The 23868-nt window shown below is 50.3% G+C and overlaps 1 protein-coding gene across 11 annotated transcripts in view; it reads right to left on the bottom strand.

Annotated features, from left to right (window-relative positions):
- LOC123595702 (small G protein signaling modulator 1) overlaps positions 1-23868 on the bottom strand; it is a 62184-nt gene that overhangs the window by 23957 nt on the left and 14359 nt on the right. For 9 of the 11 annotated variants that reach the window (XR_006711313.1, XM_045473364.1, XM_045473369.1 and 6 more), the window contains 8 exons: positions 18737-18804; positions 17372-17535; positions 16828-16960; positions 12352-12516; positions 10320-10458; positions 8831-8895; positions 6407-6552; positions 2591-2719 (listed from right to left, as the gene is read on the bottom strand). Coding sequence is in view for 10 of the 11 variants with exons in the window: in XM_045473364.1 (XP_045329320.1) it covers positions 2591-2719; positions 6407-6552; positions 8831-8895; positions 10320-10458; positions 12352-12516; positions 16828-16960; positions 17372-17535; positions 18737-18804 (1009 nt within the window). In the remaining variant the exon portion in view is untranslated. The remainder of the gene's footprint in view (positions 1-2590; positions 2720-6406; positions 6553-8830; positions 8896-10319; positions 10459-12351; positions 12517-16827; positions 16961-17371; positions 17536-18736; positions 18805-23868) is intronic. The other 2 variants (XM_045473367.1, XM_045473368.1) reach the window with 2 other exon arrangements.

Raw genomic sequence — 23868 nt, 5'->3', positions numbered from 1 at the left:
ACAATGAAATGGTAACGTACTGGATATGTTGGGTTAAATAAAATATATCATTAAAATTAATTTCATCTTAAGGAAGTGATGTGGACCCACACGCACACACACACCCACATCCACACACACCCACACCCCCACACACACACGTGTATGCATGCACACGAGCCAATGCAGAAGTGACTAAAATCCTAAAGAGGTCTGTGGTGTAGCTAGTGATATTGTGCTGATGCTAACGTCCTGGTTTTGATAATGTGCTACTGCTCTAGGAGGTGTTTCCATTGCGGAAAACTGAGCAATGGGTACAACAGGACCTCTTTATTACAGTTTTTGCAACTTCTTGTGAACTGGGAATGATGTTTAAGAACAATTCAAGCATCTGTTTCCTTCTACTTTTTAAAATGGGACTATTAAAACACTAACTAAACATTTGTTTGTTTATATTTACTTGTTTAATGTGTATTTATTTTTGAGAGAGAGAGCACAAGTAGGGGAGGGTCAGAGAGAGGGAGACAGAATCGGAAGCAGGCTCTAGGCTCTGAGCTGTCAGCAAAGAGCCCAACGCGGGGCTCAAAGCGGGGCTCAAACCCACGAACTGCGAGATCATGACTCCGGCCAAAGTCAGACCCTCAACTGACTGAGCCACCCAGGTGTCCCATAACATTAACTAAACGCTTAAAATTAACACATGGGCTCCAGTCATCAAGACAGTGTGGTATCAGCTAAAGATTTCTCATTACAGGGTGGTATTAGATGAACGGAATGGAATGGAGAATCCACGCTAATATGCCCACCTGAGTGCTGACAAGGGCGCAAAAGCCAGTCAAGAGAGGAAGGCCAGCCTTTCCACCAAACTGTGCACGCTGGAGCAACCAGACATCATAGGCCAAAAAATGAATCTTGACCTAAACCACTCACTGGATACAAAAATGAGCTCAACACGGATCACAGACCTAAATTTAAAATGTACAACTACAGAACTTGATAAAACTTTGAGAAAAGAAACATAGGAGAAAATCTCTGGGATCTAGGGCTAAACATAAAGTTCTTCAACCTGACACCAAAAGCACAATGTATATGAGGAAAAACTGATAAACTGAACCTCATCAAAAATTTCAACATTTGCTCTGTACAAGATCTCATTAGGAGGATGAAAGACAAGGGGCACCTGGGTGGCTCAGTCAGTTAAGCGTCTGACTTCGGCTCAGGGCATGATCTCACGGTTCGTGGGTTCGAGCCCCATGCCGGGCTCTGTGCTGACGGCGTGAGGCCTGCTTGGGATTCTCTCTCTCCCTCTCTCTGCCCCTTGCTCGCTTGCTCTCTCTTTCTCTCTCCCAAAAATAAATAAATAAACTTAAAAAAATTACTAAAATCAAAAGAGGGTGAAAAGACAAGACAGACTGGGGAGAAAATATTTGCAAACCATTCAGCCAGCAAGGAATAAGTATCAAGAACATATGAAGAGCTCCCAAGTGCAACAGTAAAAACCCAAACGATTCACTTAGAAAAAAGACACGAACGGACATTTCATCAAAGATACACAGATGGCAATAAGCATACAATGCAAAAACGTGCAGTATCACCAGTCATTTGGGAGATGCAAACTAAAATCACAATGACGCGTCATTTACCCCTTGCCTGAGTGGCCGACATAAAAAATAGTGACAGGACCAAACCTCGGTGAGGATGCAGGCGTGGGTCGCTCATATACTGCTGGTGGGAATATAAAACGGTGCAGCCACTGCAGAAGCTTGGCAGTCTCTTACAAAACTGAACAAGCACGCCATGTGCCCCAGCAACTGTCATCTTGAACGTTTAATGACACCTTATGCTCAAGGGAAAACACGAACGTTCACAGCAGCTTTATTTGTAAAGCTCAAACCGGGAAACGACCCACCTATCCATCAACAGGTGGATCGTCAAACATCCATACCATGGGAACACCATAGAACACTTGGCCATGAAAAGGATAGACTGCCAGAGGATTGTGCTGAGTGAAAAAGTTCATCCCAAAAGGTTATATACCATATACTATAGGCTTCCATGTATATATGTTCTGGAAATGACAAAACTACAGGAACGAAGAACGTTCTGGTAATGTTGTCAGGTGTTATTAGGCGGGCAGGGAGAACGGAGAGGCTGTGGCCACAAAAGGGCAACAGGAGGACCCTGGTAGCATCAGAAATGTTCAGTTTGTTGACCATGAGAGTGATACACAAACTTACTCATGTGATAAAATGTGGAGAGCTACACACACACACACACACACACACACACACACAGACAAATGTCAATGCCCCGGTTGTGATATTATAGTTTTGTAAGATGCTACCGTTGGGAGAAATCAGATAAATCCTTCTGTATTATTTCTTATAGCCGTACGTGAATCTATAATTCTCTCAAAATAAAGTTTATTTTACACAATGGCATCTGTGGCTTGTGTTGTATTTCTACCAGGCAGCATTGCCCTGGAGCTTCCTGGCTCCCCCATGTTCCCCTGTGCCATCTTGGTCCAACGTGGAACCAGAGCACCTCCATCCCCACAGTACCCAGCTCCTTTTGTTGCCAAAGACCCCACTGCCCATCAGGCGTAACCAACCTCCTTCCTTTCTGTTTCTGTCATCCCGAACTGGTAGTGGCCCAGGAGGAAGGGCCACACGGCCTTGCGGATCTCCGGCTGGATGCCTCCATAGTAGATGAGGCGTAGAAGCTCCTGTTCCTCGTAACTCTGTGGTAGGCGGGAGGAAGTAAAGGGTCTGGTCAACAGGAAAGGTGGGCTCTGTGACCTGACAGTCCCACTTCTCAGACCTGGTCCTTAGAGATCATGGTGTGAACAAACAAAGCCGTATGTTCTGGGATATCCATCATGGCATCATATGAGAAAGCAAAACCCTGGAAATCCCCCAACTGCCTGCCGACAGGGGTGGGGGGGTGGGGAACGGGGCATCCCTACACAGGAATACCAACAGAGAGTAAAAAGGGCAGAAGGTGCATCCATGAGAACTTCAACAAAAAGATGTTCGATGTAGGGGCGCCTGGGTGGCGCAGTCGGCTAAGCGTCCGACTTCAGCCAGGTCACGATCTCGCGTTCCGTGAGTTCGAGCCCCGCGTCAGGCTCTGGGCTGATGGCTCGGAGCCTGGAGCCTGTTTCCGATTCTGTGTCTCCCTCTCTCTCTGCCCCTCCCCCGTTCATGCTCTGTCTCTCTCTGTCCCCAAAATAAATAAACGTTGAAAAAAAAAAAAAAAAAAAAAGAAGTTTATTAAAAAAAAAAAAAAAGATGTTCGATGTATATTGTTAAGTGGAAAAAACAAGGTGGAGAATATATCTAGTGTGACCCCATTTTTACAAAAAAAAAAAAAAAAAAAGCCAGTATACAATGAATTAACATTTGTACTTAGCTTTTAGTCAATTTCGTGCATTGTGTTTATTTGGCCATACCATCTCAAAGTTATTAACCTTGACTCAGCTCAGAGAAAATTGTTTAAAAGCAAATCAATCCAAAATGAACATTTCCAGCTGGTTCTTCATGCACTAGTAACTTCTGTGCACACAAGGATAACTTTAACAACTGTTTGCTGTATTGTCAAATAGGTTTGCCCTCTTTTTAAAACTCATATTCAGGGGCGCCTGGGTGGCGCAGTCGGTTAAGCGTCCGACTTCAGCCAGGTCACGATCTCGCGGTCCGTGAGTTCGAGCCCCGCGTCAGGCTCTGGGCTGATGGCTCGGAGCCTGGGGCCTGTTTCCGATTCTGTGTCTCCCTCTCTCTCTGCCCCTCCCCCGTTCATGCTCTGTCTCTCTCTGTCCCAAAAATAAATAAACGTTGAAAAAAAAAATTAAAAAAAAAAAAAAAAACAAACGAAAAAAAAACTCATATTCAGGCAAAGGCTTTGCAGTTATAATTAGTCACACTGAGGGGACCAGCAGGTCCCATCTGTGTGTATGTGTGTGTGTGTGTGTGTGTGTGTGTGTGTGTGTGTAAAACGCCAATGACTGCTTTTTGAAAAGCCACTCTGAAGGGCAGCAAGGTCCAGTTTCCTCCCATCTCTTTACTGTACATTCTAAAATTACAAGCATATTTCACATTTTTAAGTAGGCTCTACACCCAGCATGGGGCTTAAGCTCACGACCTTGAGATCAAGAGCCCCATGGTCTACCAACCAAGCCAGACAAGAGCCCCACAGATTTCCCATCTTAATGCTAGTCTTACATGTACCTCACCACAATGGCAAAACCAGCCACTCTTTTGTCTCTGTTGGAAATTTTAATTCACCTTCTGCCGACAGCCTTGTCAAAGCAGTTTAAACATCAGACAACTATTTGTGGCTGAGGCTGTAAATGCTTCATTGAAAATCCACCTGCTCGGGTCCTGGGGCCCACAGCTGGACTCCATTTCCCAGCCTCCTTTGCAGTTGGATGTGGCCATGTGACTAGGTTCTGGCCAATGGGATGTGATAGGATGTGATACAAGCCATTTCCAGGCCAGAGCTTTGAAGAAGCAGGTGTATTCCCTTCAGACTATGTATTTCTGCTCCGCTGCCTGGAGGCAGATGACTATGAGGCCCCCGGGAGGATGGTGGGGCCACAAGAATGAAAGACTCTTGAGCCCCTGGAGGGAGGACAGATGCCCACCCACCAGGAACGCCCACTGAGGACTGAAGAGTGAGCAAGAAATACACCCCATGATGTCAAGCAACTGAAGTAGTTACTGTATTGGTTACTGCAGCTCAGTCCACCCGAATGCAATAATGCAACCAAGAAGGGTAAAAACATGGCCAGTTTGCGAAACTGTTGCAAAAGTGTTAGACAAAAGATACTCACTTCTGACTAATCTATCTTTTCAACCAACTTGTCCTTAGACTAGCACCTCCCAAACTGGGAAGATCACTAGAAGCATTTGGGGAACTTTCAAAAAACAGAAATTCTTGGGCTCCACTCCCAGGGATGCTAAATCAGTAAAGCTGGAGTGGAGCCCAGAAGTCTACAAATCTTTTGAATTCCTCAGGAAATGTGCACTCTCCCAGGCCAGCCGGGATTATGAGCACTAGGACTTTTTGGGAAAGTAAACTGGCACATCTATTTAAATTTTAAATGCATATCAATCAATTTTATTTCTAGGAATCTACTCTCGAAATAAAAGCACTAGTAAGAATTATATGTGCTTATAAAGATGTCGACTGAAGCCCTATTTGAAATAATTTTTAAAAAGAGAAAGAGCCCAGGGGCGCCTGAGTGGCTCAGTCAGTTAAACGTCTGACTTTAGCTCAGGTCATGATCTCGTGGTTCATGGGTTTGAGCCCCACATCGGGCTCTGTGCTGACAGCTCAGAGCGTGCTTCAGATTCTGTGTTTCCCTCTCTCTCTCTGCCCTTCCCCTGCTCACACTCTCTCAAGAATGAATAAACGTTTAAAAAAAAATTTAAAAAAATAAAAAGAGAAAGAGCCCAGCTGTCTATCATTAGGGGAAGATCTGAATAAAGTATGGTCTACTCATCAATGAAGTGCGAAGGTTCTAACGTTCAACATTTCGCCTAGAGATCTGAAGACATCTTTGCTATAAAATGAAGCTGTTGCTTAAAATACAAACTCAATGTCACCTCATTTTTTTTGTTACCTCATTTTTAAAAAAATAAGAATTACAGGGGCACCAGGGTGGCTCAGTCGGTGAAGTGTCCGACTCTTCGTTTTGGCTCAGGTCATGATCTCACAGTTCATTTAGGAACATTTAGAAACTGTTCCATATGCTCTCCCCCCTCCCCCTCCCCCCAACCCAGTTTCTTGAGAGCCATAAGCCTATCAGCCTAGCCAAGGTTCTGGGAAGTTCTGCAGGATACAGAAAAGCTGACCCCTCTCGTTTCCCAAGCTATTTCACTGTGAAACTTTTTTCACACATAAACATCTTCCTTGCAGGGATGTTTGCCTTCTAGTAAGAAAACCTTAGAGATGCGTTTCCAGGTGAAATATCTGATGGGAGGATTCTCGGGTCGTGAGGCCAAGTGGAAGGGTTCTGCACGCTGGGGGGCGGTTTTCTGGGCCCAGCTGCCTCCTCTGACTTAGCTACCTTCCTCCTAAGTAGCTAAGTAGTTTCAACCTTCCTGCGGAAGAGACTTACTGCACCTCGTGCAGCACTGTGCATACGTGTGATGCTTAATAAATCCTTGGTGACAGATTCTTTACTCCTTCCAGGAGAGGACGCGCACGCTCCAGCCTCCTGGATCCTCACACCCATGGGCAGAAGGGGGCTGTGGGTTTTAGCACTCTCAAGAAGGGCGGGGCCTTCAGGTGGGGTACGCCGACCACCCCTAAGGTGTCACAGCCGCCTTGAGTCCCCGCAAGCAGGTGGGTTCATTGCTCAGATGACAAGACAGTCCCCCCAAGGGCTCTGCCCCACTGCAGGCAGAGCCAGGCCAAGCCTTACTGTGCTATCCTGAAGGTACTGCTCCCAGATCCTGGCCGTCAGCCCATGTCCGGCATCACAGGGCAAGTCTGGAGACACGATCATGTGATTGACCAGGGCTGACAGGTGGGTCCTCACAGTGGACAGGTGTCTGCAGTAGGCAAGCCCTGGCGAGGGAAGGAGGGAGGGAAAGTGCCATCATCCACCATCCAGCCTGCCTTGCCTTGTCTCGTGGATCTCGAAGCGCTGCCCCACCCTGCAATCCTAGCGAACCCTCATGACGCAGAAAGTCCCATCATCCTTCTCTTCCAGATGAGGAAGGCGAGGCTCGGAGGGGTGAAGTCACTTGCTGGCTTGACTGCTTAATAGTTCTGTGAGCCTAGGGAAGTCGGTCACCTTTCTCAGCCCAGGCCAGGGTGCCATTACCTCCTCTTCCCGGAAGCCAAGGCATTTAATCCATGGGCAGGAGGAAGACAAGGGGCAGGCAGGAAGGAGGCAGGGACTCCACATGCTCTCCAGGCCTCTGGGTGCCTCCGATCCGTAGCAAGAGAGAAAGAGAATGGCAGGGGTGGGCAGCTCTTGTTCACAGTGCAGCTAGATAAAGAAGGCCCTGGGAGATGCGCCTGGTTTGCTTTCAAAGATGGCCCCGCACTCTCACCGAATGCCTGCCAACCTGCCACCCTTCGTCCGCTCCACCCTGGGCACCTGGAGGGCACAGTGCCTGGTACACAGGAGGCACTCAGCAAATGACAGCTTGTGTTTGCTCTGACCATGCCCCCTCCCTTTGGCTGTCCCCTATCAACTCCTGGAGAGGACCCTGGGCTTTCTGGAGCCTGAGGACTCGCCCCTCCCAGCAATGAGGAGGAGGAGGAGGAGGAGGAAGAGGAGGAGTAGGAGGAGGAGGAGGAGAAGGATTACAAAAAGGGGAAGGAGGGGGAGGAGGGTGAAGAGAGGCAGGAGGAGGGGGAGGAGAGGGAGGAGGAAGGGGAGGAGGAGAGGGAGGGGAGGAAGGAGGAGGAGGGGGGAGGAGGAGAGGGAGGGGAGAAAGGAGGAGAAAGAGGGGGAGGAGGAGAGGGAGGGGAGGGAGGAGGAGGAGGGGGGGAGGAGGAGGGAGGGAGGGAGGGAGAGGAGGAAGGAAGGGGAGGGGAGGAAGGAGGAGGAGGGGAGGGAGGGGAGAAATGAGGGGAGGAGGTGGGGGAGGGGAAGGAGGGGCAGGGGGGAGGGGGAGGAAGGGGAGGAGGAGATGGCTAACACTGACACACGCATACACTACGTGCCAGGGAGCTGCCAGAGCTCCCATAATGCAACTCATTAAATTCTCACAACAACATCTGTAAGAGGCATCTTATAGATCCATCTTACAGATGAAGAAACTGAGGCACAGACTGCTCGTGTCACCTGCCCAGGTCACATCACCGGGAAGTGCAGAGATGGAATCTGAAACCCAGCTGCCCAGCGCCAGAACTTGGGCTCTCAACCACCATCAGGGATGAGCCATGGCACGCGACAACATTGTTCAAGATTCATCTTGACCCTCGACCCTTTCTCCAGGAAGCTTTTCCATTTGGGTTCCATAAACATGTGTCCACGCTCCCCTGGCTCCCAGCCAGGCCCTGCATCAGGCACTGGGGATGGGTGATAACAGAACAGGCAAAAACCTTGATCCTGAGAGCTCACGTTCTCCCTGCCTCTCCAGGCGCGGGGGAACATGGCCTGAGCTGCTATTCTGCAGGCCATGGAGGACATAGTAACACTTTTCTGGAATCCCTGAAAATACGTGTTTTATCTCCCCCATCTAGGCTGGGAGGCTGGGGAAATAAAATGTGCTAAGAATCACAGCAGAATGAAAAACAAAAAAAAAATCAGGCTTTGTGGTCAGTGGGTTAGGCTTGAGCTCTGGCTGTGTCATGTATTAGCAGTGTGACCTTGGACAAGTTACCTTGCCTCCCTGTGCCTTAGTTTCCTCATTTGTTAAACAGAAACCATCGGAATGCCTGTATTTAAATTTTCATTTTTAACTCCGTGGAAAGGGATCAGACCACCTGACTCTTCTGCCCACAGGTGAGGGGAACCGACTCTTATTGAGCACCTAGGACGTGTCCTGCTAGGTGTTAGGGGCTCTATATATGCTTCTCATTTAATCCTGAAAACAAGCCCTCTAAGGTGGGCACTGGGGATGCGATGGTGACTAACCAGACCCCTGCCACTGAGAAGCCCCGTTGTTTGCTGTCCCCCCTCAGCACCTACAGACACAATTTATCCTCCATCTATAGATGAGGCTCAGAGAAGTGCATGTAACTACGCTAAAAACAGACACATTCGGGAAATAGGGGAGCAGAGGTTCACGTGCCAGAGCCAGGCACCTTCCCCTCACACTGCTGACATACAACAGGCATTTGATAAATGCCCCCAGAGACCACAATGGCAAGTAAAGCCAATACGCACATCCATAGAAGGCTCTGGAAAGGATCTGGTACTTCATATTGTCACAGAGGAGCTTCAGGGGAGCCCTGCAGGTGGAGGAAAAGACGACACTTAGGAAAGACCCCACAGAGCCCAGGTTCCCTGGGGAAGCACAGCTTGTTGCCTGTAGGGAGCAGATTAAAACCAGTCAGTTAAGGGGACTGGAGGAGGGGGAACTATTATTTCTACCCATACAGCATCATTGCCACTTCCCCTAGTCTTTGGGGTCACTGCCTCCCCAACACTCTGGACCTGCGGTTTGGATGAGGCTGATTCTACCCAGTACCTGACTCAGGTTGGAATCACCGTCCTTGAATAAGAGGTGGTCACGTGATCCAACCTGAGCCAATGAGAATGAGCCCTGAGACTTTTGTTGGAACTACAGGCAAACAGACCCATTTTTCTCTGTTCAAGCTCCTAAGCCAGAGGGATATAGGACAGTGGCTGCTGGGATCCATTCTTGCCACTCCATAGGAAAGGCCTGCCTGAGAATGAAACCACCACAGAGGCAACCAGAGGCAAGAGTTGAAGAAACAGAGAGATTTCTGTTTTGAGCATCTGGAGCCAACCATGCCTGAAGTCACCACGCCTCTGGACTTCTCCATCCTGTTGCGATTTCCTTTCGTATTTGAACTAGTCTGAAGTGGTTTTTCAGTGACTTGCACCAAGAGTTCTCACTTCTCAAGTGGCCCAGCTGAACCAAACTGAGCCAAACTGCGATTCAGAGTCTGGCTGATTGCAGAGGTGATGCCTCAGAGCTCCTCCTTGCGTGGGGTGGGGGGGGGGGGGTTTGGGGGCTGTTTTGGCTGCAAGAGGAGAGGGGAGTAAGGCCCCAGCAGTGTTGGGGAAATCGAGGACTGCTGAAGGGAGTATTGTGCATGCTTGCAGAGAACAGGATGGAGGAATAGTTGCATATTTTTCTCAGGACCTCCTGGGGGCCACCCAGCAAAACCCAGGGAGACAGGAAGGAGGCATGGTTAACGTCCTCCAGTTACACGCAGGGAGGCATTAAACACGAAAATAACCCTCACTGTACCCTCAGGTTGGTCGGGTGCAGACTTGCTCAGGTTACCAGGCATTTGTATCCCCATTCTGTGGAGGAGCAAACTGAGGCATGTGTGCTTGGCATTAAGTAATATTTGGTGTCACCGGGCCCTTTAATGGGCAGCAAGCAGAGCCCCGAGCTGACCCAGGACAGACACATAGTACGCATGATAAAAAGCCTTTGCTGTAAGAAGCCACTGAGATAGCAGGACTGTTTGTTACTGCAACATAACCTTGTTTATCCTGACCGATACATGTAAGGAAGCTCCGCTAGCTAGGACTTCACAAGGCTAGCCTTTGACCCAGACCTGAGTGATTCCGTAGCCTACATCTCTCTTCTGAATTCAGCGCTGGGCAACAAACAGGTGCCTACAAATCTTCTGCAAATCTTTCCATTCCCTCGACCCATGGCGTAAGCCCCTCATACCTCTCATGGTTGCAGCCATTGGTTGAGCCACCATCAGCGGAGCCACTCTGTGAACAGGATGAGCAGGAGGATTTCCGGGGGCTGGGTTGCCATAAGGGCGGTAGGTTGCTCACGGAGACATCCATCAGGTCCTGGGGGGCTGTGGTGGATAGAGGGGATGGGGCAAGAGCCCCAGTTAAATCTATGTGGGTCACGGAAACCTTACCCCGAAGCAAGCAGCTCGCCCCTAGGCCGGCACAGGGATAGGGAAAGACTCTGAATGTGACAGCCAGAAACAGCGACCCCAATCATTATCTGACCCAGATAATGGCCTTTGAGCCCACCTGATCCAATGAAAGCCACCAGCAAGATTTGGGGCCCTTACCAGATGGGAAGTAAAGAAAGGAAGAAAAAGGAAGAAGGCGGGGTGGGGGGGGGAGAGTGAGGATAGAAAGAGAGACAGAGACAGAGAGAGAGAGCACACGCCAAGAGCCAAGAAAATAGACCCAGTACCACAGCAGGAGGCCAAGCCTCACCATGTTGTCATTCAGCTGTCCTTATAGGAGACTGACAAGAAGGAAGAGGGGCCTGCTGGGGGTTTCTGGGCAAGGCTGATGATCCTGAGTCCCAGTCTGGGGTAGACTCTCTGGGAGAGACAATCTCTAGCAGGGAGGCAGAAGGGAGCCTAACTCAACAGATGAGGCAGGGCACCCAAGGGCAAGGGACCCAGCGGAGGCCCCGCTGATGAGGTTGTCGGCACTGTCCATCAGCCTGAGCCATACAGCTGTTCCATCAACGGGTCTCAAGCAGGCTGGCGACCGCCACCCAGCATCACGCTTGCTGAAAAGCCACATGCCAGTGTCCCACCCCGATCTACTGATTTAAAACCTGCTAGAGAGAGAGCCCTTAAGTCTGTATACCAAAAACAATTTTGATAACAGCAGCCACATTCGAGAACCAAGAGAGCATGACTGATCTCCTAACACTTGGATACTGGGGAGTCCTGATCAAGTGCTCCCAGGATACAGCACTTAGATTTTCCCTCACTGCCTCCTTTCCCAGCTCCATGGAAACCGTGGCATCTGCGGGGCTGCAGGACCAACACGACAGTGACACATGCGTTACAATTTCTGTCGTTAATTTCCTGGCTTCGTGACAGCTCCAGACAGGAGCTTATTTTCTCAAGGACAGGGCTCGGTAAACATTTTCCGTCAAGGACCAGGCAGTCAACATTTTAGGGATTATGAACCATTTGGCTGCGATCACAGCCACTCAACTCTGCCTTCAGAATGCAAAAATAGCCATGCTCAAGATGCAAAGACATGAGCCCGGGTGTGTTCCAATAAAACTTTATTTATGGACATTGAAACCTGAATTTCAGATCATTTTCACATGTCACAAATATTACTCTTTTGATTTTTATCGATTAATAAAAATATGTGGAAACCATTCTTAGCTCATGGGCTGCACAAAATGAGGCTGGCTCCGGCCTGTGGGCCCTAGTTTGCCTAGGAGATTAAGAAGGGTTCACATCGACCCCACCAGCCACGCCTCCTCAAGGATGACCGGTAATCCCTGGCCTCTTCCTTTGGGCTGCAAGGTCGGGGGGAGGGGAATGGTTGCCGAGCCCACGCTACTTGTCATCAGCGCTCAGTAGCCGACAGGGCCCAGCCCTACCCACTGACAGTATAGAAAGGTGTCTTCACAATGTCACATAGAAAGCTCTTCCCCAAGCTGACTCACAGATGAGCTGGCCAAGAAAGCACAGTGAGCCCCTGTAAAATGTTCTAGAAAAGTGTCCCCAGTTCTCTGCTTCCCTGATCGATTTCAGCAAGCTGTGGCAAGGCTGCCTGCACCCCAGCCCGTCGCACTCCACAGGCATCACCAATGGATCCCTTCACCATGGAACCCCTGACATCCCGCACTGGGGAGGCTGGACAGCGTGAGGGCATCGGTCTGTCTCCCGCTTCCCTCGTTGGGACCAAGACTCAAATGACAACATGGCAGAGGTGGCCGGCACCCAGCCCCAGGGTGGGAGTAGCCCAGACGTTACTGGGGGGCTGCTGCTTCGGACCCGGCATGGGGAAGGTGGCGTCCCATCTGGCTCGTGCCCACTGACTGCCCCTGGCCACCACTAGCACCGACCGGCCGGCAGGAACCACCGTCCAGGCAGGGCTCACGGAGACTGGGGGAGTGCTGCCCAAGCGGTCGGGAGCAACTTGAGACACAAAACAGAAAGCACCAGTGAAACAGAATGTCCGCGGTGGGCAGAACACTGACACAGGCGAAGAGCCAATTCTTCAGGGCTGAACCTCTCCCCTGCCCTGCTCCACACAGCTCCGTGTTTATAAAGTGCCTACTATGTGCCAGCTGCTGTGCAGGCACAGGATTGCCCTATCGTCCTCAATCGCCCCGTGAGGGAGGCCTCTCTTCTCCCATTCTGCAGAAGGGGAAACTGAGGCTCGGAATGAGCCCCAGCCCCAGCCCCAGCGGGTGGTAACTGGCGTAACATTCCTTTCTGACTGAGGTCCCCCTCTCTTTCCGCCAACAACAGCTATCACCTACTGAGTGCAAGTACTACCACTATCCCCTTTTGCAGATTCGGGAACTGAGTCACGGAGCATGGAAGCAGCATGCCCAAGACCATCCAGCTAGCAAACGGTGGGGCTGGGATTCCAACCCAGGGTGTCAGACCCCGAGGTCCTACTGAATACTCTCTCAACCGACATTCCCCCGACACCACCCTTGCTCTAGACCAGCAGCTGTCCACTGGGGCAATTTTGGCACCTTGACGCCATCTGGCGATGTCTGGAGACATTTTGGGTTGTCACGACCTGGGAATTTGCTAGATGCTGCTGGCATCTATCTAGTGGGTAGACGACAGGGATAATGCACCAGACCCCCCACCTCCACCCCACCAAATACACAATTATTCAGCCCAAAATATCAACAGTGCCGAGGCTGAGAAACCCTGCCCTAGACCAGCTCTGTTCAACAGGAATCCAACCTAAGACACATGCTTACTTCAGAAGTTTCTAGAAGCTGCACTAAAGGGGGGGGGGGGGACCAGATGAAATCAATTTCAACAATAACTTCTGTTTAACTCAGTATATCTGTAATGTTACCATTTTAACGTGCAATCGATATAAAATTACTGAGGAGATATTTTATATTTCTGTTGGTTGTTGTAAGTCTTCAGAATGCAGTGTGTATTTGACACTTAAGGCACAGCTCCATCCGAACTAGACGCATTTCAAGCGCTCGGGAGGCATGCGTGGCTCACGCCTGCCATCACAGACGGCATAGACAGTCTCAGCAACACAGGAGAATGGAAAGGCCCTCTTCTGACTCCGAAACGGGCTCAATGTTTCAGAACTGGTCTCTGCCTCCTCTGTGCACAAGGACCACGAGACGGAGGCAAGAAGACACTGAAAGGGGCTTTAGAACCATCTATGGCCACATCATCCTGCCCACAGGGCAAAACTCTTCTCCCTTATTATTGAAGGCAGGCATCTGCAAACTTTTTCTATAGAGGGCCAGACATGTAAATATTTTTGGCATTGTGGGCCTACAGTCTTGGTTACAATGATCTCACTCTGCTGCTGTGGTGTGAAAGCAGCCATGGACACGCTGTCTGTGAATGCGTGTGACCGTGTTCCGATAAAACTTTATTTACAAAAACAGGCAGTGGGCCGAATTTGGACCACAGGAAGGAGTCTGCCCATTTCTGATTTAGGCACTTCTTCAGAAGGGACTTCATTGTCCTCAAAGGTGAAAACCATAGCTCTGGGGCTCAGGCCCCTGAGAAAATCAACCAAGCAGGGGGCACCATTTCCACGTGGGCTGAATCTGACTGAGCTTGGGCATGAAGGGGGTGAAACCACAGTGTCAACCGATCCTGGTCAAAAACAATCTGCATGGAGTGGTTGTGAGAGGTACAAGCTCTGGAGCCAGGACACCTGGGTTCAAATCCCAACCACGCCGAGGATTAGTTGTGTGGCTCTGGACCAGTTTCTTAACCTTTCTGTGCTTCAGCTTCCTCTTCTGAAAAGCAGGCGATGGTGAAGACAGTGGCATCTGCCTAGGAGGGCCGTGGTGAGGATTAGCATTGCGTTAGGTGCCTGATACATCATCACACTGACTCCTCAGAATATGACCCTGGGTGGGGAGGGTCTGTAGAATGTCTCCCCATTCTACAGACAAGGAAATGAGGCCTGGAGAGGGCAAGTCACTTGGCCATGCTGCAGTGGCAGAGAGGTGAATGAAGTGATGTGTGCTTTACTCAGCCAAGGGCCCTTTTGCTCCCAGATGACACTCAGCAACGTCTGGGGACATTTCCGGTTGTCGCAGCTTGGTGGTGGGGGAGGGGGCAGATTTGCTGCTTGGCCGTTAGTAGCGGGAGACCAGGGATGGCACTCAACATCCTACAAGGCACATGACACCCCCCCTCCAAGAATTATTCCATCTACAACATCGGCAGCGCTATGAGTGAGAAGCTTTGATCTAAATAAACTGAGTTCACTGGGGTTTCCTCACAGGCAGATGAGAATTCAAGTGCCGGGAGTCTATCTGGGAGATGTTTCCAAGAAGCATGGGTAGGCGAAGTGACACGAGAAGGCAGAGCAAAGGGCTGGTTACTGCTCAGGTTACCACTATGGGCAACTGGTGCTTGATCTCCTGGGGGGGAGGGGGCGCTCTGGGAGACATGCAGACACGCATGTCAGAGCTTTCTTACCGGGGTGGGGGGGTGAAGGAGCCGGGGCGTTTATACACTAATTCCTGCCAGTCGTTGGCTGAAGGCTGCTCCAGGGAGGATCCTGGTTCCTGGACACCTCTAGCCCACCCCCACCCACAGGCAGAAGGGACCCTCAGGCAGAGAGACACTAGGATGGGAGTCGACAGGAGAGCCCTCAAGGAGGGGTGTGGGTGGGCACTGCCAGCGTCTGTTCTGCTGGCACACGGAGAGCCCCAACACGCTAACATGGACACTTCCCAAGCAAGTAAGACCTCCGGCACCCAGCCTGGCTCCCAGCAGAGCCTACAAACTATATGTTGGATGAGCCTCTCTGGGGAGCAGAGACAGGGCTTCCCGGGAAGGCAGACAGGGGGCATCTGGCCCCTCTGATCATTCGGCTCTTGGGGGTGCTGTATGAGCCTGGTACCGCTGACAGGCTGGGACGGCTCCAGACCCCGAACCGGGGTAGGAACGGATGTAGTAATGAACACTTCAGGACACTCTCAGGCTCCTAGTGATGCAGAAACACGAGGCTTTGGTCCTAACTGACCATGAAGGAATGAATATATGGGTGAAGATGAGAAACCAACCTGAGCAATATAAGACCTTACCACCAAGCCTGCCCCACATCCCCAGACCCCATTGAGTGGTGGACGAAAGCCAGAGCGTGAAGCGACCTGGCACGATAGCAAAGGTAGGCTCAGAGCCATTATCCATCAAGTGGAACAACAGGACCACCAAGGGTAAAATAAAACGGGGTTGACAGAAAGCACTACAGCTTAATACTGAGTTGCTGAAACAAGACATCCACATGGTGCTTAATAAATGCTGGGACTCTGGGGCACCTCGGTGGCTCAGTCGGTTGAGCATCCGACTCTTGGTTTCAGCTCAGGTGGTGATTTCACGGTTCTTGAGTTCGAGCCTTGCATCAGGCTCTGCACTGAGAGCTCAGAGCCTGGTTGGGATTCTCTCTCTCCCTCTCTGCCCTTCCCCAGCTCCCTCTCTCTCCCTCTCTCTCTCTCTGTCAATAAATAAATAAATATTAAAATTTTAATAAAATAAAATAAAATAAAAGCCAGGCCTCTGAGAACTTTCCAAATATCAGTTCATTTGATCCAAATAACACCTCCGTGGTAAAGACGACCTTAATGGTAACAGTCTCTACGAACCAAGCATCTATGTCACGGCAGTCACTGTCCCAAGTGGCAGACATATATTAGCGTCTCGTGTGCCAGGGCCTGGTGCTTTGCTTCCCGCCTTTGCTGTTTTTGACCATCATGTATTGAAGCCCTACTGTGTGTGAGACTTGATTCCAGGGACTTTACATTGATCACCTCATTATCTCACTGAATCCTGACAACAGTAGAGTGAAATAAAATACCAACAACCACATTACAGCAGCTAGCATGGACGTGTTCTGTGCCAAGGGCCTTCTCTAACTTAGTCCCCACAAGGGCCCGATGATGCAGGTGCTATGTTAACGTCCCCATCTTACAGATAAGGAGACCAAGGCACAGAAGGGTGAAGTGACTTGCCCCAATTCAACCAGGATTCCAGAGCCCACTCACTACCTCGTGGTAATTCCTGCTCCAGGTTCACCTTTATTAAGCTCAGTAGTGCGTGGTTCTCACTGGGGGGAAACCAAGATACTAACTTCCTGGTTTCAAGTCCCTGCCCGCCCCCCCACTGGCCCCAGAACCCAGACCACCTGTCCACAAGCCCCAAACACCTGGAGTTATTTTCACGTTCAGCTAACAGGTTAGATCTCGGGGGCCCAGAGACTGGGAAGCTTACCGAATTCAGACTGCATGCCGGGATAGATGATCCTGAACACGTAATCTGTGGCCTCGTCATCTTCCTTGTCCGAAGACGTGGACTCGGCAGAACCCTGAGGGCTTCGCTTGCGCAATTTGGGAAATACTTTGCCCTGAAAGCACAATCCCAATGCATAGCCCTTGGGATACATCTGTCCCCACAGTCTGTGCACGGCCTGAGGGTCTCAGTGGGGTGTGCATGAGCCCACAAAGCCAGGTAAGGAGTCATGGGCAAGAACGACCACCCTGGGGTGCCTGGGTGGCTCAGTCAGTTGACCATCTGACTTTGGCTCAGGTCATGATCTTGCAGTTGGTGAGTCTGAGACCCACATCAGGCTTGCTGCTGTCCGTGCAGGGCCCGCTTTGGATCTTCTGTCCCCCTCTCTCTCTGTCCCTCCTTTGCTTACACTCTCTCAAAAATAAATAAAACGTTAAAAAAATTAAAAAAAAAAAAAGAATGACCACTCCCCACGGCTGACCCCCGCCCCCATCCCAGCCTCCCTGGGGCCCCCACGGTCACTCACCTTCCCCCGCTGAGACCAGAGTGGAGGGTCCAGCTGCCCGTGAGGGAGCAGCCCATTTTCCAGGCACGAGAGGAACTGCAGGAGGTGCCCCCCCTTGGGGAAGCGGAACGGCGGCCTCTGGATCCCGTCCTGGCTGACCAACACCACTGTCCCACCGCTGTCCACTGCCACCGCGACCCAGCCAGAGGAGACCCGGCAGAAAGTCACTATGGGGCATGGGATGGGGGTCCTCCCGGCAAACACATTGCCCTGGGCATGCCAAGCCAGACCCGTGGACCTGGTCCAAGGCTCTGGGAAAGGCCTGGGCAGAAGGTCAGGGGAAGTTTTTACCTCCCCAGAGCCCCTCCCATCCCACCCGCCACTGCTGCAGACTGGGAACTATGGGATATGGTCCAGGAGAATGTGGTCGCCCCCCCTGAAATCACCCACCAAGGGGAAACACCCCATGTCCCTCAAGTGCCCTCTATGCATCAACCTGACCTATTTTTGTATGGAGGCTTTCAGACCTACCCCTTCTCAGGGCAGTAGTGACTTGCTAGCATGTATTGAGCACTTACTGTATATAAGCACAGCACATGAAAGGCAGTGTGTTATTGGAATACCCAAAATACCCCTAGAAGGTCTATCTATTATTGCCTATTTTACAAATGATGAAACTAAGGCTCAGAGAGCGTACATGACTTGCTCTGGGTCGCACAGTAGAGTCTGGATCTGAACCCAGGTCTGTCTCATTGACTAAGCTTAATGTGGGGCAGCTGGGTGGCTCAGGTGGTTAAGTGTCCGACTTTGGCTCAGGGCATGATCTCATGGTTCATGACTTCGAGCCCTGCATCGGGCTCTGTGCTGACAGCTCAGAGCCTGGAGCCTGCTTTGGATTCTGTGTCTCCTTCTCTCTCTCTGCACCCACCCCTCAAAAAATAAATAAACATTAAAAAGGTTTTAAATAAGATTAATGTGTCATGCCTTGGTAGAGTCCAGATCCCTTGCTTTCTACAACAGGATAGCCCTCTGCTTGTTCTGAGTGTACCTTCTTTGAGCTCCAGGTTTGAGTCCAAACTCTGGAGCTTACAGGCTGTGTGACTTTGTGCCAACCTGTTTAGAGCCCTGCTGGGCACATCACAAGGGCTCCATTAAGTGTCAGCAGCTAACACCGTGGGTTTGATGCTAAGTCCTGAACCTATGTCATTTGATCTTTACAACAATGCCATGACTAGATGCTGTGATGATTCCATTTCACAGATGGGGAAACCGAGTCTCAGAGAGGTGAAATCACTTGTTTGAGGTTGCACAGGTAATGAGGAGGTGGGAGCAGGCAGGGGAGCCAGAAGGAACACCCCCACCCCGTGCTCCCCCAACAGTCCCTACCTTGCTGGTGGCAGTGCAGGTATACAATCTCCTCCAGGCGGATGGTCATAGCATAGTCCCAGTAGACGCTGGAAGGGGAGGGATGGTTAGTTCCACAGGATGCCTGCTCACTTCATCATGGGGAAGGGCCCATGAAGCCAGAAGTCCACACCCTTGCTAACCCTTTTCACTAGGACCCATCTGTCCCCAACATCTGTATTCAAGACTTCCCCAAATCTACCTCGCCTTCTTCTGGTCCCAGTACCCCAATTTTCTGAGGAACACACTTCCCTTGCCCCCATCCATGTGGCTGAGGCTGACTCCACCCACCCTCTATGCCAGGATTCCAGGAATAGCCATGTGATCCAGGCCTGGCCGATCCGCACATTCTACTGTTCCAGCCAAAGTGATTGGTTCAGGGATGGCCCCATGACCCAAGCAGAATGAATGAGACTCAGTTGTTGGATTTATGTTAGAATAAACTGGGAAAAGGATGCTCCTTTCTGCTAGGAGAGTAGGAGCAGAGATGATAAAAGTCTGGAAACATAGGGAACCATGGCAAGAAAAAGCCTGCCTGACGATGGAGTCGACAGTCAGGAAAGCAGAACCAAGAGATGGAGAGTTCAGGCCCCCATCATTTGAGTCCCTGGATCCAGCCATGCCTGAAGCCACTGTCCAGAATGTTTCGGCTCAATGCCCAAGTCCACTTGAGTTTAGTTTTCTGTCACAGGTATCTAAGTATCTTGACTCAGACCCCAACACCAAACCACCATGCATCCGAGGGGTTAGAAGAGCCACTCAACAGCTTTGACCCCATAGGTCCCAGCAGTGTGATGTGAAGGCTTCTATGGGCCTCAGTTTCCTCCTCTGTAAAACGGGGGATGATAATTACCCACCACACAGTGCGGCTGTGACAGTTAAATGGAATCACATATTTGAAGGGCTCAACACAATGCTCATACAGAAAAAAGTACTTGGCTCATGGTCTCTGTGCTTACATACTTTATTCTTTCCATTTTCAGATCAAAGCCTACTGCTGTATTGAAACAGATCACTTTTCCCCTCAGAACACCATGGAGGTGGGGCTCACAGGAACTGGGGCTTTGTGGCAGTCAGGGGAATGCACTGCTTGGGTGTCCTTAAGATCTTGCTGTGGGGACCAGAGCTGACCAACAGCTTCAGAGGCCACCTCTCCAGATCCACCGTCATGTTTGTGCCAAGACCATGCTTCTCTTGGGCAGCTCTCAAGCAGGCCCGGGCACATGGGGGCACCAGCGTAGGCCTATTCCTGCGGGATGGGGGGCTCCTCTGATGGTCAACTTTAGCCCAGGGGCTCCCAGCTGAGCTGGTTGAACATGCTAAGAACTGCAGCATATAAGACTCTCTCTTCCTTCTTTCCCCTCCCCATTCACAGGGGTCAACCAGCTTCTGAATATTCTGCCTGCCTCTTCCTGCTCTTCCCTTTCATCCTTCACAGGTTCCGCTCACGTTAAGTCTCTGCTGCATGTCTAATTCTGTCTGGGTCTGCTTCTTGGAGGACCTGAACCAACACAGGCTTCAAGGTCAAACTTCAAATCCCACTTTACCAATTATACTGACTCAGTCCTTTCTCCTCTCTGGGCCTCAGTTTCCTTAGCTGCAACATGAGGAAGTTGGAACAGAAGCTTCCTAAGGGACCTTCCTGCACTGGTCTATGTGTACCAGAGTCAGCCTCGCCAGGGTCCATGGAGCGAACATCCTTGGAGGGCAGCTGAGTGCACAAACATTTTCAGAGCCTCTGAGCAGCCTCTGCTGAGTCCCTCACGGGCGAGTCTTGGCCAGAAGGTCCTTCCCTGGGCTTCCACATTGTACCCATCATACAGGTTGCGGTTGCCTGTTTTCTCCTGTCTCCCCCAAGAGGTGCTGAACTGGACAGCGCCTGGGTTTTCTTTACTTCTGCAAGATGCTCCGAGAATATTCAGAGTGAATGGTGAATACCCTAGGGTGCCCAGTAGACAAAACAACTTTCCAGCTACCACCACACACCAACAAAGAGGATCTCTGTGGCCACAGTCCCTTTGGATCTGTGTAAACTTAACACCAACAGTCCCATGACTGAGAGGCCTTTCTGGGTTCCAGTCTCCCTGCTAAGGGTATTACATGCATTTTCTCATCGACTCCTTCCTGTACACCTATTCGGAGGTTCCATGACCACATCCCCATTTTACACCGGATGAACAAACTGAGGTTCAGGAAGGCGAAGTTGTCCAAGATCGCTCAACTGGGAAGGAGCAAGAGCTGAGCTTTTAATTTCATTTGACAGGTTTTAACAACTTCCTAGACCAGAACTGCTGGGTCACATGGTAAGGGGTAGGTCAGAAAACACTTCTAAACTAGATTGTCAAGTGGTTGGGCCATCAGCAGGGTATGGGAGTTTCAGCTGTTCCACACAGCAGGGCTGAGATCTGAGCCAAGTCCGGCCTGACTCCAGAGCCCAAATAGCCACTCTTCGGTGATATTTCCTCATGGACATGAGGAAACCTAGCTGGGGAGTTATGACCCTGGTTGTACACGAGGGGGCGCTGGCTGGGACAAGAGAAGAGGTACTGAAGCTCCTCAGACAAGGACCATACCCCTTATCTTTGTTGTCTCTTGGTCCCCAAAGAGATGCCAGAGTCCCTGGGCACCTCCACATCCTATAGGCTAACCACCATGTTTCTGACCCTTAGCTTTTTCTCTCTCACTGGATAGATGGGGGGTTGAGAATCCAAGGCTGGGGAAGTTTCTAGCCCCCTCAGTAGTGACCTGGGAAGTACAGGCTCAGTTGGAAGCAAATATTGATGCGCCTATGCTATGCCTGTTCTCAGAGGAAAAGATAATGATGAAAGATGGAGTCCCACTGATCTGAGCTGGAGGAGGAGTGGGAGGTACTTGGCAATCATTTGGCTCAATGCCTCTCCAAAATATCAACATTAAAAGTTTTCTGCCCAGGGGCACCTGGGTGGCTCAGTCGGTTAAGTGTCCGACTTCCGCTCAAGTCATGATCTCGCGGTTTGTGAGTTCGAGCCCCGCGTCGGGCTCTGTGCTGACAGCTCGGAGCCTGGAGCCTGCTTCAGATTCTGTGTCTCCTTCTCTCTCTGCCCCTCCCCCACTTGTGCTCTGTCTCTCTCTATCAAAAATAAATAAATGTAAAAAAAAATTTTTTTTTTAAATTAAAGAAAAAATAGTTTTCTGCCCAGGGGTGTCTGGGTGGCTCAGCAGGTTAAGCGTCCAACTTCGGCTCAGGTCATGATCTCACTGTTCGTGGGTTCGAGCCCTGCATTGGCTTGGAGCCTGGAGCCTGCTTCAGATTCTGTGTCTCCCTCTCACTCGGCCCCTCCCCCACTTGTGCTCTGTCTCTATCAAAAATAAATAAATGTAAAAAAAAATTTTTTTTAAATTAAAGAAAAAATAGTTTTCTGCCCAGGGGTGCCTGGGTGGCTCAGTAGGTTAAGCGTCCAACTTCGGCTCAGGTCATGATCTCACTGTTCGTGGGTTCGAGCCCTGCATTGGCTTGGAGCCTGGAGCCTGCTTCAGAGTCTGTGTCTCCCTCTCTCTCGGCCCCTCCCCTGTTCACACTCTGTTTCTCAGAAATGAATAAACATTAAAAAAAAAGTTAAAAACAAAGTTGGGGCACCTTGGTGGCTCAGTCAGTTAAACCTCCAACTTCAGCTCAGGTCATGATCTCATGGCTCATGGGTTTGAGCCCTGCATCGGGCTCTGGGCTGACAGCTCAGAGCCTGGAGCCTGCTTTAGATTCTGTATCTCCCTCGCTCTGCCCCTCCCCCTTCACACTCTGTCTCTCTCTGTATCTTAAAAATGAATAAAAGTTTAAAAAAATTAAAAACAAAAAGGTTTCTGCCCACACAATCCTGGGTGTAAGTCCAAACAGCAAACAGGGCCTTTGGGTTGTGCTACTTGACAGAAGACACTTCTGTGTATGGAGAGCCCCTGCAAACCCTTTGAGTTCTGGGAAGATCATGTTGTCCAGGCCTCTCATTTGATAGAAGGGGAGACTGAAGCCCAGAGACAGGGAGAGACAGACACACCCCAAATCTTCCAGCAGGATGAGAAACAAGCAAGCACTTGGGCCTAAAACGTACACTTATCCATACACCTGTTTTATTGTGGTCTCCTTCAGTGTAAGGTAAATACAGTGAAGCTCCGAGAGGGTAAAGATTTTCCTCTCCTTCTGTTCATCTGCTATGTTTCTTGTATCTAGCACAGTGCCTGGAATGTAGCAGGTGCTCTGTTCAGATCTGATGACTGAATCCGGTAACTTCCCTGCTTTGCTTCACAGAGATTATCTAAGCACCTACTTTGTACTAGGATCTGTGGCAGTTGCCGAAGAGAAGACATGAGTAAGACAAGTGCCTTGCCTTCACGGAACTGAGGTCTAGAAGCAACAGCTGATACACAAATAGGCACAGATTTATTACGTGTCTGCAATTCTATAAATGCTTTAAAGGAGGTTCAGGGTTCCGTGTGATCCAGATTCAGCTGGGAGGGGTTGCGGAAGGCCTGAGGTTTAAAACTAGTCCATTGAAATAATGCCCCAGGCCAAGGGCATCTCCTGGGCCCCATGCTGTTCTTTGGTGAGGGCTTCTTGATCAGAAACTCTGGAGTCTAGCTAGAGCTGAATTATACGGCTCAGCCTAGAACCAACTCTACCTCCCACTGACCGTCTCTGAAGACAGATGGCCACCTCTGCACAGGAAGTGGCTTAGAGAATGGTATTAATCACACCCAGGCCTCGTGTTACTCACACTGAAGCTTAACATGAAACAGAACACAAGAACAGTGTTCTGGTTATGTTCCTTGAAAGGAGCCCTTATTTTATATAAAGCTGCCAAGACTCCTCAAGCTGAAATAATCAGGTTGAGTCTTCCCTTTGTTTGGGCTCCTCCTAGGGCCATCCCTAATTGTGCGGGAACACACACGATTGTAGCAGGGGACCCTTGGTTTCCATGTGTCTTCGGCGTGTGACTCCAAAGCCTTTGCTGAGTCTTGAAAATCCCAGGGTCACAGGAGACAACCCTGGACCAGATGCCCACCAACCAACACCTCCAGCTTTCCTCCTTTACGGAGTGATGGGAAGGACGGCAGCAGATGGGGAATATTTGCCATTTGCAGGC

Source organism: Leopardus geoffroyi (genome assembly GCF_018350155.1).
Source record: "Leopardus geoffroyi isolate Oge1 chromosome D3 unlocalized genomic scaffold, O.geoffroyi_Oge1_pat1.0 chrD3_random_Un_scaffold_64, whole genome shotgun sequence".
NCBI classification, from domain to species: Eukaryota; Metazoa; Chordata; class Mammalia; order Carnivora; family Felidae; genus Leopardus; species Leopardus geoffroyi.
Note: the sequence above shows the minus strand (reverse complement) of the source record. Positions and strands in the feature narration are given on the sequence as shown.